The sequence below is a fragment of the Knufia obscura genome (assembly GCF_036327395.1).
Source record: "Knufia obscura strain CCFEE 5817 isolate CBS 148926 chromosome Unknown scaffold_17, whole genome shotgun sequence".
NCBI classification, from domain to species: Eukaryota; Fungi; Ascomycota; class Eurotiomycetes; order Chaetothyriales; family Trichomeriaceae; genus Knufia; species Knufia obscura.
The window spans coordinates 54,120-68,891 of NW_027042703.1; the positions used below are offsets into that span (position 1 = coordinate 54,120).

General features: G+C 51.5%; 6 protein-coding genes across 6 annotated transcripts; 4 read left to right on the forward strand and 2 right to left on the reverse strand.

The window, feature by feature from the left end:
* Nucleotides 1–376: 376 nt before the first annotated feature.
* On the forward strand, nt 377–1,506 carry PMZ80_010316 (uncharacterized protein; the record flags this gene model as incomplete). The annotated part of the gene is made up of 3 exons (XM_064878706.1): nt 377–813; nt 935–1,303; nt 1,362–1,506. 3 exons carry the CDS (start codon nt 377–379, stop codon nt 1,504–1,506), a joined length of 951 nt encoding a protein of 316 aa, XP_064725400.1.
* Nucleotides 1,507–2,268: 762 nt separating this feature from the next.
* On the forward strand, nt 2,269–3,396 carry PMZ80_010317 (uncharacterized protein; the record flags this gene model as incomplete). The annotated part of the gene is made up of 1 exon (XM_064878707.1): nt 2,269–3,396. One exon carries the CDS (start codon nt 2,269–2,271, stop codon nt 3,394–3,396), a length of 1,128 nt encoding a protein of 375 aa, XP_064725401.1.
* Nucleotides 3,397–4,013: 617 nt separating this feature from the next.
* On the reverse strand, nt 4,014–5,775 carry PMZ80_010318 (uncharacterized protein; the record flags this gene model as incomplete). Its single annotated transcript, XM_064878708.1, has 5 exons — nt 4,014–4,627; nt 4,677–5,113; nt 5,166–5,343; nt 5,398–5,542; nt 5,593–5,775. 5 exons carry the CDS (start codon nt 5,773–5,775, stop codon nt 4,014–4,016), a joined length of 1,557 nt encoding a protein of 518 aa, XP_064725402.1.
* A 697-nt stretch (nt 5,776–6,472) lies between these two features.
* PMZ80_010319 (uncharacterized protein) lies at nt 6,473–7,744 on the forward strand (the record flags this gene model as incomplete). Its single annotated transcript, XM_064878709.1, has 1 exon — nt 6,473–7,744. One exon carries the CDS (start codon nt 6,473–6,475, stop codon nt 7,742–7,744), a length of 1,272 nt encoding a protein of 423 aa, XP_064725403.1.
* A 925-nt stretch (nt 7,745–8,669) lies between these two features.
* On the forward strand, nt 8,670–10,232 carry PMZ80_010320 (uncharacterized protein; the record flags this gene model as incomplete). Its single annotated transcript, XM_064878710.1, has 1 exon — nt 8,670–10,232. One exon carries the CDS (start codon nt 8,670–8,672, stop codon nt 10,230–10,232), a length of 1,563 nt encoding a protein of 520 aa, XP_064725404.1.
* A 1,370-nt stretch (nt 10,233–11,602) lies between these two features.
* On the reverse strand, nt 11,603–14,075 carry PMZ80_010321 (uncharacterized protein; the record flags this gene model as incomplete). Its single annotated transcript, XM_064878711.1, has 2 exons — nt 11,603–13,978; nt 14,037–14,075. 2 exons carry the CDS (start codon nt 14,073–14,075, stop codon nt 11,603–11,605), a joined length of 2,415 nt encoding a protein of 804 aa, XP_064725405.1.
* Between the last annotated feature and the right edge of the window lie 697 nt (nt 14,076–14,772).

Genomic DNA, 14,772 nt, shown 5'->3' on the forward strand with positions numbered 1-14,772 from the left:
TGACGACTCTTTCAGGCTCTGAGTGACTGCCAGGTCACCAGTCGCAAGACTAAGCACAGTGCGCTTGACAGGGCCAATCTGAAACACCCGATCTTTGGGTACGTGTGGTGCCCTTCCCAATAGCGTCGAGAGGTCTTATACTCGTGGCAGCGTAGGTATCTTAACGGGTCAGTCACAGGGGTAAAACAGATATCAGTGAAGATCCACAAGGCTTCCGCTTCCCAAGTATATCAAGCATCGAGAGGCGCCATTTGTATTACACCTACATCCGCACCTGTCGGAATACTGCACCACCGGTCGTTACTCCGACGGAAAAGAGATAGCGGAGCAGTCCCACGGATCGTTCACAATGGAGCAAGGCTCTACATGAGCCATGATGACCAAGGTTTCCGCTCTATATATCGAATGTTCTTCTGATGTTGCTGCATACGCCCGAGACCTCCTTTATTCAGACCCAACCGCCATCAACCTCAACTACCTCAGTGATAATCCACTTCAGCTCCGCGTCCTAGCATCAGCAATGTCCAAGCGGTTCGAAGGCAAGACAGTCCTCATAACCGGTGCCTCATCAGGCATTGGGAGGTCGACAGCCTTTGAGTTCGCACGCTCATGCCCCAAGAACCTGAAACTGGTCTTAACGGCGCGCCGCATCGACAGCCTCAAGCAGGTCGCTTCGGAAATCAACAAGGAGGTCGGTGACGGTGTCAGGGTACTGCCGGTTCAACTCGACGTCAGCAAGGCGGATGAGGTACGGAATTTCGTTGGTCAACTACCTGACGAGTTCAAGGAGGTCGATGTACTGGTTAACAATGCGTGAGTCTTTTTCTGTTCACCGATCAGCTGAGATCCCGCTCGGCATGGGCGGAAGACATTCAACCAATCATCCGAGGAATTACCACAAGGTACAAACAGCTAACGAGCCCAATAAACACAGTGGTCTCGTCAAAGGCGTAGCCAAAGCGCCCGAGATTGCAGAGGAAGACGTGGACGTCATGTTCGCGACCAATGTAACAGGACTGATCAACATGACGCAAGCGATACTGCCCAGCATGCTGAAGCGTAACAACGGCGATGGCTCAGGCGACATCATCAACATCGGATCGATCGCGGGCCGTGAACCATACATTGGTGGTAGCATCTACTGCGCGACCAAGGCCGCCGTCCGGTCTTTCACGGAGAGCTTGCGCAAGGAACTGATTGCAAAGAGGATCCGAGTTATTGCAATCGACCCCGGCCAGGTCGAGACGGAATTCTCGCTCGTTAGGTTCGGCGGTAATAAGAGCAAGGCTGATGCTGTCTATGCGTGAGTACTCGTCCACTTGGCAGGCAAGGAATCAGGGGCTTGCTGACACGCGTAACAGGGGCTGCGAACCACTGACACCCGACGATATTGCTGAGACGATAGTGTTTGCTGCAGGAAGGAGAGAGAACGTTGTGATTGCGGATACGCTCATCTTTCCAAATCATCAAGCGGCTGCGACTATTATGCACAGGAAGTCTACATAGACTCACCATGGCCTTTGGCCACGTATGCATAGAACTAGGTTTGCAATCTTACAGTCTTGACTTTCCACCGTATACTGTAATGATGTGCATTGAAGAGTGTCTTGCAGTGTTCCGCTTCTGATGCAGATGGTAATGGTGATCTAGCGCAAATTCAGGGGGTGTTTCGGAGGCCTTGTGCCTATAATCCGCGACCTGCACTGCCTAGAGTTGACCCGGCTCGCCTGGCAGTAGCTGTTTTAGGCTGTAGCATGCCTGCATATCGGCACCCACCAGACCAAGGCAATTTAGCCGAGCCGTCACTCCACGGCTTAACATCACATCTACTGTACCATCTAACATTCCAACGCCCATCTATACCAATTGCCACAATCATGATTCGCGGATTCACTCATCGGCATGAAATACACCAGCCCGATTATGTTGGCTCATCAACCCGTCGGCACTTTCGTCGTGCCATGCGTACCATTCCCGAACCAAGGGGTGCTTAACGGATAAACCACGCGGCATCTGTCCGCTTTTCCGTTGCATCTTGGGACCCACGCCAGCACATGCACAGTGCTTCCACTTTCGAAGTGAGGATCTACTATGGGGTCCCCGTGGGACCTTTGCCGACGGATGCGACTATCGGCCTGGATGGAGGTCCCCAGAAGGATATGATGGACCATATGCGTACGAAGGGTACTGCCAGGCGCATTATTGCCCTGACAGTATTCCCAGCCTACTTTCCTACGACTTACCATCAGAGGCCTAGATAGAATCAACATGGCAACACTCACCGAAGAAAGACCTCAGCTTACCAACATGGAGGACAACAGTTTGCCAATAGGAGCACCGATTCTGCTTGATCACCATTCAAAGGCTACCGATCCCCTTGAGCTGTTGAAGACGCCTGCTATATCCACGGTCTCTCCAGCCGATGCAATTTCTGAAACCTCGTCCGAACGTTCAACTTCGTACAACATCCCACCTAGCGGCGTGTGGGCTCCGACTATCACCTTCTTCGACCACAACACCGACGAGCTGAGCGAAGACTCTCAGGCAAAGTACTACAGCTATCTGTCAAAAAGCGGACTCGCTGGACTTGTCGTCCTTGGTACAAATGCCGAGACATTCTTGCTGACACGAGATGAACGGAAGAGGTTGATAGAGATCGCACGCCAGGCATGTGGTCCGTCGTTCCCAATCATGGCAGGTGTCAGCGGCCACTCCACGAAGCAAGTCTTGAACTATATCAGAGACGCAGCCGATGCAGGCGCCGACTACGTCTTGCTCCTTCCACCATCCTACTTCGGCAAGCAGACGACACCAGCCGTCATCGACAACTTCTTTCATGAGGTTGCCAGCAAAAGCTCGCTTCCTATCGTCATCTACAATCTCCCAATGGTCACCAATGGTATCGACCTGGACTCGGCCACTATTGTCCGCCTAGCGAGAGCGCACGACAACATCGTTGGCGTAAAGCTCACTTGCGGTGCAGTCGCCAAGATCGTGCGTCTGACGGCTGAACTCGGCCCGCAACGGTTCGCGACCTTTGGCGGACAGTCGGACTTCTTGCTCGGTGGTTTGGCGTCAGGCTCTGCTGGGACAATCGCTGGCTTTGCGAATGTGTTTCCCAAGACCATTGTGAAGATGTATGATCTGTGGAAGGAGGAGAAGTACCAGGAGGCGATGCAGCTACACCAGACGGCAGCTCTTGCAGAGCAGGCATGCAAAGCTGGTATTGCTACGGTCAAGTATGCGGCTGCACTCAATACAGCGAAGGCAGCAGGTATTGAGGGTGCATTGGAGGAGCTGAAGCCGAGAAGGCCATACTTGGAACCATCTGTTGGGGAGAAGAAAGCTATTGATTTGATGATTGAACCATTAGTGAAGATTGAGGCCGGTCTGTGAGAATAGCTGATTGCTTTGCGACATTCAAGCGGTTTCAATCTATGTGGTTCTAACGCATCCAGGCTAGAGCTCTGACACATAGTGCATCACTAGAAGGAGTACTCCTCGTTGTTCTCGAGTTTTCTGTTTTTGTACTTAGGATAGACAAATCGATGGCTGCTCCTCGATGACTGTGATATTGCCTTGGAGGCTCGCGATTTTTGAAGCGGCGGCATTACAATTGCAGTTGCAACTTCGCGGCCTTGGAGGGGCAACTATTTCGCGCTTCAAGGGGTCGTTGGCCTGGCCTGAGCACAAGTCTAATAATGGCAGGTGATCGATTAACGATGCAAGGACACAAGCCCAGGGCAGATCCACGTGCCGGGCCTAAGCTGTAAGCCACGAAGCACCTGGCAAATATAGCGCAACTGAGCAAGTTCCTGGCGGAGTCAGCGGTATGAGAGTGAACATGCACACGGTCTGACAGGATACACGGTATTCTCTATCGAAAGCAAAATGATCGTTCGTAGCTCGGTTGTTGACTATTTATATTACCAAGGATCCCATCTCTTTCGCGTCGTGCTGTGTACTGACCCACTCATGCCCTGCCCCAGCCGGAACTCCTGTCGGCGTGATGCTCACAAGACATGCTTGAACAATGGCGATTTGTCTCCCATGTCAAACAGTTCCTCCTCCGTGTACTTCGTCTTCGCTTCCTCCATGACCAAAGCCTTTCTCGCATTTGCATGCTTGTAGCTCCATTCAAGCAGAACGGCAACGACGACACCACTGGCACCGAATGCCAAACTGAGACCAAATCCAGTAGGATACTTGGGCTTCTCACTCTCAAGAAACATGAAACTACCCACAATACCACCGATGTTGCCAACACAGTTATTGAGGGCGATGCCGATAGCTCTCCGTCCTGACGGTGCGAGGTTGTTTGCGTTCCATGATGCTGCAGCTGCCTGAATCGGATAAATACCGACCACAGCGAGAACAACAGAGAAGTATGCGACCGCTCTCTTGTCAGCGAGTTGCCCGTTGAGAGAGATGAGCACCGAGTAGGCGATCGTGACGATGCACATGGGAATTATGACGAATGGCATTCGCCAGAAGAATCTGTCCGTGAGTCGTGCAAAGCAGATGGCTGAGATGGCGGCGGCGACGTAGGGAGGAGCAGAGGTGAGCTGGGCGGTGGTTGAGCTGAAGCCCATTGCCTTTGTGATGGTTGGAAGCGTGAATTTGATACCTGTGAATGTCAGTTATGTGCGATCTGGTACGATAGACTGGTGACCTACCATAAGACAGGGCCGACTGGCAACACAAGAAGTACGCCTGGACGTATACCCTCCAGTTCGATAGCACCTTTTTGACATCACGCATCTTGTTGCCGGACTCTTGCTGGAATGTTCCGCCTTGCTTGATGAACATGGAAATCTCCAGGTATCGGATCTCTTCTGGTGTGAGCCAGCGAGTCGAAAGAGCAGGCGTGTCGATCAACAGGAAGAAGCATGAGATACCGAGTATCACAGTCGCGATACCTTCTAGGAGGAAAATCCATCGCCACCCTTCATACCCACCAACACCATCCATCTGGGCGATACCAGCAGCCAGCAAACCGGAGAAAGCGCCAGACAGGGCACTGGCGCAGTAGAAGTAGGAGATTCTTGTCGCTAAGTACTTGGGCATGTACCAGTAAGAGCAGAGATAAATGGCACCAGGGAAGAATCCAGCCCTATTATAAATATGTCAGTCGGGTTAGTCAAAAGGGCATTTGTGAGACTGACTCGAAGATACCAAGCAGGATTCTTGTCCCCATCAAGCCGCCAAAGTTTCTCACTAGGCCGGTGCAGGTCATGACGGTACCCCAGCTGACGACAAGGATGCCAAGATAGTATGATGGTCGCTTGAACCATTTCAGGATGATGTTGCTGGGTATCTCAAACAGGACGTAAGGAATGAAGACTAAGACACTGTGTCAGAAGCTGTCGAGCATGAACCTGGTACGGATCGACTTACAGATCGAGAGCACGATGTTGTATTGCACACCCGTCATGTTCAGGTCGTCGATCATTCCTTCTATCTTTGCATTGCCGATATTGGCACGGTCAATATGGCAGATGAGGTAGAGAGCCGCCAGCATGGGAATGAGTCTAATGTCGACCTGATATTCATCAGTTTTAACAGGCTTGCTACCGGTGATTACTCCCATACCTTCCGGAAGACCTTCTTGCGACTGGCTTCAGGATAGTTCCTGTAGAAGAAGTCGGCATCTTCAGTGCTCAGACCGCAGACGCGGAAGGTGTCGATCTCGATGATCTGAGCTGCGGTCTCGTAGTGATTGGCTTCCTCGGTCTTAACGTAGACGTCCTTCTCGAGTGAGTTCCTGAAAGTCATGATTGTGGTAGATAGAGGAACACTCGATCTGTGCTTGAGAAGTTGAGGATGAGGGTTGGAAGCTGTAGCTTCGACAATCCTTTGGGCGATCTCGACCCATTCATACTTGGTTTCATGGTGGAGTTGTCTTGGCCTGAAGTCTTTCCCACGGGGTTGAACGCGCTAGAGATGGAGATGAAGGCTGGTTGAGGTCCTTCCGCCGGGTCGTGTGCTCGGTTACGTCCTTCCATCGGAGCGGAAATCACTCTCATTGGTGGTGCTTATCCGAGCCCAGAGGCATTCGAATAGGAATGCCGGCAAGACACTGCATCACGCGCGAGGAACATGTGCGACAAGCGTGGAGATTCGGCTGCAACCTGAGGATATGGTCGAGAGGTCAGTGCTCTGCAGGATCCAGCACTGCGATCAATCGGTGCATTTGCGACCGTAGTCTGATGTTGTCTGTTGCTCGGTGTTTGTCGGCACGGGTAAGGTCGCTCATGACTGTTTCTCCGCAAGAACAACAGAAGCGGAACGAGCTTCGAGTGCCCATGGGAATTTACATGGAGAGCCGGCCTTGACCAGCATTTTGCCGTATGTGTATAGGTACAAATGAGTGACAACCGTACTAGCAATCAGCTTTCGACTGCCTATCACTCACTTTGAGGATAAGTAGAAAGGTCAACAACAGCAAAAGATGATCTCGAAACCGCCAACCATGTCTCAGTCCGCCAAGATCAGGGATGTCGTCATCACGCCAGTCGCGTTTCACGATATGCCTCTGCTGAATAGCGTTGGTGTACACGAGCCTTATGCGTTACGTAGCATCATCGAGGTGGTAACGGACGACGCATATGGCTTGGGCGAGTCATATGGCGACTCAACACACCTGGAGCGCCTACAGAAGGTAGCACCAAAGCTTAAAGGTCTCTCGATTCACGACACGAATGCAATTTTAAATATCTGCGTCCAGTCCCTCGTTGATGACACAACTACCGGAGGCGATGGCATGGCCGGAATGGTTACTACAGCCTCTGTAGCGGACAAGGTGTTTTCCCCGTTCGAAGTCGCATGCCTTGATCTACAAGGTAAGCTTGCAGGCATACCTGTCTGTGATCTGCTTGGTGGTCGAGTGAGGAACAACGTCCAATACTCGGCTTACCTCTTCTACAAATGGGGAGGACATCCAGGACAGCCGGACGACGAGTATGGCGAAGCGCTTGACCCTGCAGGTGTAGTCAAGCAAGCAAAGAAGATCATTGACGAGTACGGTTTCAAGGCGATCAAGCTCAAGGGCGGAGTCTTCCCACCAGCTCAGGAGGTCGAAGCCATCAAAGCACTACATAGCGCATTCCCTGGTCTGCCGCTGAGACTCGACCCCAACGCTGCATGGACCGTGGAGACCTCAAAATGGGTTGCAAAGGAGTTGACAGGTATGGTTGAGTACCTTGAGGATCCAGCCCCAGAAATCGAGGGTATGGCCGCTGTGGCCAAGGAGGCTTCCATGCCTTTAGCCACGAATATGGCAGTGGTCGCCTTCGCCCACCTTCCTCCTTCGATATTGCAAGGTGCGGTTCAGGTAATATTATCTGATCACCACTTCTGGGGCGGTCTGCGCAGGTCTCAGACACTGGCGGCTATCTGCGCGACCTGGGGTATACGTCTCTCGATGCATTCGAACAGCCACTTGGGGATCTCACTTGCCGCCATGACGCATCTGGCGTCCGCAACTCAGAACCTCGATTATGCCTGCGATACTCATTGGCCGTGGAAGCCTCGAGATGAGGATGTTATTGTCGATGGCGCCCTGAAGTGGGTTGATGGTGGCGTGGATGTGCCCACTGCACCCGGCCTAGGGATAGAACTGGACAGAGAGGGGTTGGCGCGTCTTCACCGGCAGTATCTTGATTGTGGACTTCGGAAACGGGATGACACTACCTACATGAGAAAGTTTCAACCAGATTTCTCCCCGAAGATACCGAAGTGGTGAGCGAAAGGCTGTTACACGACAGGTTCGATAGACTGCACAATTAGCTTGTTTGTTGGTTCTTTTCCTATATTGAATTGACGGTCAGGGCGGGCATCCGTCTAATTCAGAGCTTCCATGACTGAACCTTTTCGTGCTCTCGATGGCAACCATGATCGTTTTCCTCATCAGGGGAATCGAAGCCAGATGTTATCGGGTACTGTACATTGGCGTTGGTGGTAGTGATCTGCGTTTAAGGCTCTCAGCGTGCTGTGAGGGAGTTCATGCTTGAGCTATCAATCGCGTTCTCTAGGCTAGGTAAGATGAGGTACATTGAGCTACATGGCAAACCACATGTATACAGTGAGCTTGACTGAGTGACGCTCGAGGCCGCTTGAAGTAGGATCTGTATCGTGTTGTTCGCGACCTACGCAAGACAGATAAAGAAAAAGAGGCGAGTGAACGCCGGTGCTCAAGGGGTTGCCAAGACCGGGCTCCTGAGAAGTTTATGCCGAGTGGTAGCGCTACCGAAAGGGAAAGTCGAGCGACCCGTTCCACTGCCCGGAAGCTACCCACTACTGGAAAATCGCGATGACTGATAATGTTACGCGGACAGAATAGCTTTATACAATGTGCAGCCCTTATTCTTGTATCACTGCGTTTAACAGTCCCTTGCTCCTTCTGTATGAGCACCGTTTCATGAAAAGCCTGTGAATGTTTAGTGCGTACGTTCATGTAGACGCACGATGTCGGGGAGGTAAGAAGAACAGCGTTGTGCCATGGCGATACTCAATTCGAAACGAATATTTTGGACATTGAGAAGGCTCCAACAGTGAGAATACCTGCGCAAGGCCAGTTGCGACGAGATGTAGCCAAGACCAAGCAGTCTACCGAAGCCCCAGCCTCCGCTGGTTCCGACCACTACCAACGCGTCCAATCTCACCTCAAAATGACAGATCAAGCGGTTAATACCCTCCGTGAGGATTGCTCAGCGAACGGGATTACCATCCATCCTGCAATCCAGCCCAGAAATGTGCCAGGTGCAGGGCTCGGTGTTTACACCACGAAGAAGTTCAAACCCGGCGAGAAGCTCATTCATGTTCCCACGAAGCACATTTTCACCACAGCAAAAATTCCAGAGTCTTTCCTAAGCATTCCTGCGAGGAAGCACATCGCTGTTCACGCACAGCTAGCCGCCTTCTTTGCATTCGGAAGCAAAGAAGACCTACATCAGTATGAACACTGGATGGCAACATGGCCCGGACTTGACGATTTCGTCGAGAGCATGCCCATATTCTGGGGTTTCTGGAGTGAACAGATCTTGGAGAAGCTCGGGAGGCCGACTCCCAAGCCACAGAAAGAAATGAGAGGCTTGACTGGCGACCACTTGCCGAAGCGACGGCGTATCAGCGACGAATTCGAACACGGACGCGGTACGAACAGAAGATATATCAGGACCGACGGCACGGACTTCACGTTCTACATGTGGCCTCCCTTTTGTTTATCACCAGGACTCTGCAGCTGGTGGCATACCTCATGTAACCTCGAAAGTGCGAAGATCGATGCTATGATTGAGAAAGTGGTAGCACATGTCAAAAGTGTTGCGGAGGCGCTCCCAGAACTGCGTATTACCGAGGATGACGAACAGCTTGCTAAGTACCTACACGCATGGTGCTTAGTTAATACTCGATGCTTTTACTACATTCCGTCGTCACCGTCGCAGAAACACAAAGCGAAACCACCCACAGACCCAAATGAAGCGATGGCACTATGTCCATTCATGGACCTCTTCAATCACATGCCCTCACCACCTTCACCAGAGACAGCTACATCCGCGGCAACCAAAGATGACATCCAGCGCCCCTGCAAAGCCAGATACACATCAACAGGCTTCACAGTAACCACAGACTCGCCCATCCCACCCACCAAAGAAATCCTCTTCTGCTACGGCGCCCACACAAACGACGCACTCTGGCTAGAGTACGGCTTCCTCCTCCCAGACTCCACAAACACATTCGACTCGATCCCGCTCGACAATCTCATACGTCAGAGCCTCAAGCCAGCCGACACCTCCACACTAGAAGAACACGGCTATCTAAACGATTACACCCTCCACAACGACGGCTCAATCTGCTACAGAACTGAAATGGTCGCATGGCTCCTCGTCCTTGGCCGCGCAAAATGGAAGAAAGTCGTTGAGCAGGGACTTGATCCGGAGGAAGCCTGTACATCGCCGACTGGCAAGTCGAAGTACAAGAAGACTATTCTTTCTTGGTTCGAGAAAGGCAGAGGGCTAGCGACGGAGAATACGATGGTGCTGAATGAGATCGTGGATGATCTGCTGCTCGAATACTTCGGGACTGTATCTGCTGTTGCTGCCGTGCAGAATAAGTCGTCGGAGGAGAAATTGGCGGTGGCGAAGAGGAGGCGGGCAAGGTGTCTGATGAGGTGGGCGCAGATCTCCGATATGGTTGAGAAAGGGATTAAGAAGATTGAAGCGGAGGATGAGTGAGATGAATGGAGTATCACACTACGCCGCAACCACATCATATTCTAGGTGCAGGGACGTCTGTGAAAGACGTACGTCCGACGTTACGAAAGGTACGAACGACAGGCGATGCGACATGCAAAACCAGAAAGCGTCCAACAAGGTTAATTGTCCGTGGAAGCAACATTGGCAATCACTCTACAGTATGCGGAAAGGCGAGCAACAGCAGATCGCAGCCACGGCTCATTACATGGTTCGAGGCAGGCACTGTTTGCGAAGTCACGAAAGCACTGCATACGTGAAGAAATACCTAGGTACAATTCATGAAGATACAGGCGCAGTTTCCAAAGGAGTGAAGGCACAACCCGCTGTCTTGCGCAAGGGAGGCGTGACCAGGATGGCAACGAGGAATGTACGAACAGAACACGATGAAGGCACGACTCACCGACATTGCGCGAGGCAGAAACCACTAGGATCCAGAAAAGGAAGCCACGACCGGAAGACGCAGTGAGGTAGGCGCAACCCGCAGCACGAAAAGTCGCGAACAATCAACAGAGAAGGAGCGATCCAGAATACATCGTAGACTGGGCATACACCACCACTCACAGAGCAAACGAGAGGTATGATGCTTATTGTAACAAAGCACAAGATACAGGAATCAGGAAAACGCGACCAGATTCGATAGAGAGCGCAAATGAACGGTACTACCAGTTGCTGATGCTGAAGCAGGAGTTGGTTGGCCAAGGAGTCGTATCGAGCTCGCATAGCATGAGACCGCAGTCTGAGGCGTTCTCGGCAGCGAAGACGTCGGGGCTGTATTACATTGCGCTCTGAAAACGAGGCAGTCGAGTCCTGTGGGAAATAAGAATGGGGAAGGACACACGTTCGTGATATGGAGTGGTACATTGAGACCGGCGAAGCATGTATCGCGTACTATGGAAGCCGCAAGCAAAGTAGTATGATTAGTATCACTTACGCAACGACATGAAGAGGATCATTACAGGTATGTCATGTCACTCGATATCAAGAACCAAGGGTTTTGTGAGCAAGAAGTTATCATTGCGTTGCTATTTCCAAACTTTGTCCGTAGACCAATTGGGTATCATAATGCAGTATGCACATGTCAATCACATATGTGCAGAAGTCCTAGTGTTACCATAATCCATATCTATCCAATCTCGGCGAGACCGTGTGCTCATAAATCATGCTTTTGGGCGTGTCGTGATCCGTTATCCTGGGTTGGCCGGTCCAATCCGTATGTCCAATGTCCATCCAAACTCCTGTGAACCATCCAATGCTGTATGTAATCATTCTCGTTATTTGTGCGTGATGTTGTACAATCGTCGTATGAAGTAGTGGTTGCTGAGCTTTTGTACAAACGTGGAAGTGAGGTCCTACCTGCTCTGTCGACTCGTTACAACGAGGTTTTCGCCGCTTCCTGGTCGTTGCATGCGGTCAATGCCGAGATGTTCTTTCCCGTCAACGCCGGTGTAGATGCCGAAGCCATATCTCGACTCTTGGTCTGATTGTTTCTCTGTGCGACGTCCTGCTCGTCGTCCGTCACCAGTCAGGCCAGTACCAACACGGCCGTCCAGTCGTGCTATGAAGTCGGCTTTTGTTCTGATGTTGCGGATTGAGGAGTCTTTCAGTAGCCTCGAAGCATACAAGAAACTCAAGTTGCCTGCGACTGTGTTGATTGAGTGAGGAAGACATCGGAAGCGTGTTGGCCAGATGATCAGGTAGGAGAGGGCGTAGATAGCCAGGAAGACACATAGAGCAATATATCCTGGGAACGAAGCTGTCATCCACACCTCGCCATTAGCGAACAATAGTGCTGTGAAGACCCCACCAGCAAGTACTGGTATCGTGGCTGCCATGACCGAGACGAGAGAAAAGTACGCCACTTTCCAATCGCGGTTCATTACTGCTCGCAATGACACAATACCAGGAAGCTGAGCATTGTAGGACAGCAGAATGGACCTTCGAGCAGTCGCACCATCATGCTCGGAGAGGTTGGCGTATGCCTGGACAGCGCGAAAATATACATCGATCGGCTGCCAGGCCAAGAACAGGAACATGCCCAGCAAGCTAGGCAGAAAGCTGTACAGAAAATTGGCTGGTGAAAAGCCGTTCGACTGAGTTGTCGAGGGTAGCATGGGGGAGAACCCACGCTGTACCGCGCGGTTGACAAAACTGACCGCTAGGAAGGCAACGAGTAGCAGGACAGCCGTTATAGCCCATGCCAAGATTGCGCTGTCCTTCAGATACCATGGACACCATCGATGTCTGACCCAGGGTGAATGAAGCATTCTGGCGAACGAGCTGGCCTGGGAGTTTCTCAGCCCTTCTTGTGATTCCCTGGACGACCTTGAGCTATCCATCTTCTCGTTGGCATATTTGTCGGAGGAAGTAGATAATTCCAGATATGGCTGGTTTGCTTCACCCACAGCGTAAAAGAAGTCAGGACTTTGATTTGTGGTCCAATAGCCCAACCTGGAGTATCGAGGGTGCATCTCGGCGGCAAGATCCTCTTTCGTCTCCGAGCGAACATAGTCGGGCAGAATGTTCGAACGCTGGAAGAGGATGATCAAATCCGCCAGGCAAGTAGGGTCCCACATCAGCGCCGAATTGCGTCTCCTGAACCGGATCATGCAGTAGATCAAGGCGGCGATTGTGATGAGGTAGAGGAAGGCGATGAACCAGCCAAGACCTTGAACAGGAGTCCATCTAAAGCGCGGTGTTCCGACGTTGGTGAACCACTGCGTCCCGTAGAGACAACTGAGTAGTGGTATTGTCCAGTTGGTCAGCCAAAAGCCGGTCAAGACTGCTCCGATCATTGGCTCTCCAAGCTTGAAGAACCTCCAGTCGGGTAGTACGAAATTGGCGGGAGTGATGGGCGTAGTGTGTAGTATCCCGTCTCTTTTCGAACTCGGCCTTTTGCTGGACATGGTGAAGTAGGGGGCGATTCTGTATATCGCAGCTTGCACCACAAATAGCCAGAATACTATGATCATGCCCAGTATTGGAGGGAGGTATTCGAAGACGAAGTACCGCGGGGTGAAGTTGTTGTCGTAGTCGTACAGACCATGGTTCGTGAGGGCGTAGATGTTGGAGAAGATGAGAGCGGCGATCATCAGCAAGCATAATAATACAAGAGGGCCGAGAGATATTAGTCGTAATGGTGTTGGTACAAATCCGAGTTGGTGTCGGTCTCGAGGAGGGTCGGAAGGTAAAAGCATGATCTCGCCAGTCTTCGCCCTCCGCTGTTCTGAGCTTGCTCGCGGAAACTGTATCGGCCTTTGTGGAGGCTGTCTCTGCTTCTGGTGTTGTGTGGGGGTGGACTGTACAGGCTGCTGGTGCGCAGTCTGTTGTGATTGTGGATAATCAATAAGTTCTGAGCTGTGTCTGCCTCTTCCTGCAAGCTCTTCATCAAATGTCAACTGTTCAAGTGCGAAACGAATGTAAGGAGTGTCGTCGACCCCGGGGGTGGGTGGGCTGAGGTGACCATTTCCAAGGGCATCGAGAGGTCGACCGTAGTGGTTTGCGCTTTGGCGGACAGTTAATGGGGCAGGCACGGCCGCTTGAGGTCTTTGAGGAAGGGTCATCTCTGACTCCTGCATCTGTCTGTGGGTAGGAGTTGACACCCTTGACGGAGGTGTCTCGTAGCCTCTGGCACTTTGTGAACTTGAAGCGTCTGAAGCATACTCGGAGAGATAGCCTGCAGATGAGGATAGTATAGAGTCTGCGTGTTGTAATTGTGGGCGGGAATGCTATGCGACCTTGTTAGTGATGGTCCTTCGCGCCTTCCTTCTTCACTTTCGTACTTACCTTCACTTGTTGTATCGGGGATATGGCTGCTTGGTTCATTACTTTCGTGAGGTTTGGTCGGAATACAAGGTTAGTCGGAAAGCTAAGGAATGCATGATGACGAGTAAGCAGGGAGAAGCAGTCAATATCAAAAGGTCGAGCAGCGACAGCGGCAGTTCGTGCTCGAGAGGTTGGGCTGGTGGTGTGGTGGTTGGGTTTTGGTCTCATCAACTAGCGACCAGCCACACTCATTTTGGCACAACACGAAGAACATCTCAACAACACATCATCATCATTTCCAGGTCGTCTTGTAGCCGAGACAAGCTACTAGTTGGCAGTATGTCTCGGAACCGGAGATCATCATGATTGCTTCGAGTGGTATTGCGACGCATGTAGCTCATATCGGTGTAAAATGAATGGCTGCAGCTCCCTGTCGCAGAATGAGTTGTGGTCTCGCCAAACCTTCCTCAACAATAATTTAACTGGTCGCCTCACCCACTCATCCCTCAACCACGACGTGAATGTATCACGGACACTAGATAGAAGAGCTTCTTTGAGATCGCACGTATGCTTCAGTGAGTATCTAGTCGAAGATCAAGCAAATGCTGCGCTCTTCTCATGACCCATGTTTTGACAGCGAATGATCTGACCATCAAATCGCCGAGCTTGCTGGAACAATATTTGAGCTCAGCATTCATGGCATGTTCACGTTGTTCTCAGTGAAGCTTGTTCTTCTGCTTATTTGTATAGAAACATC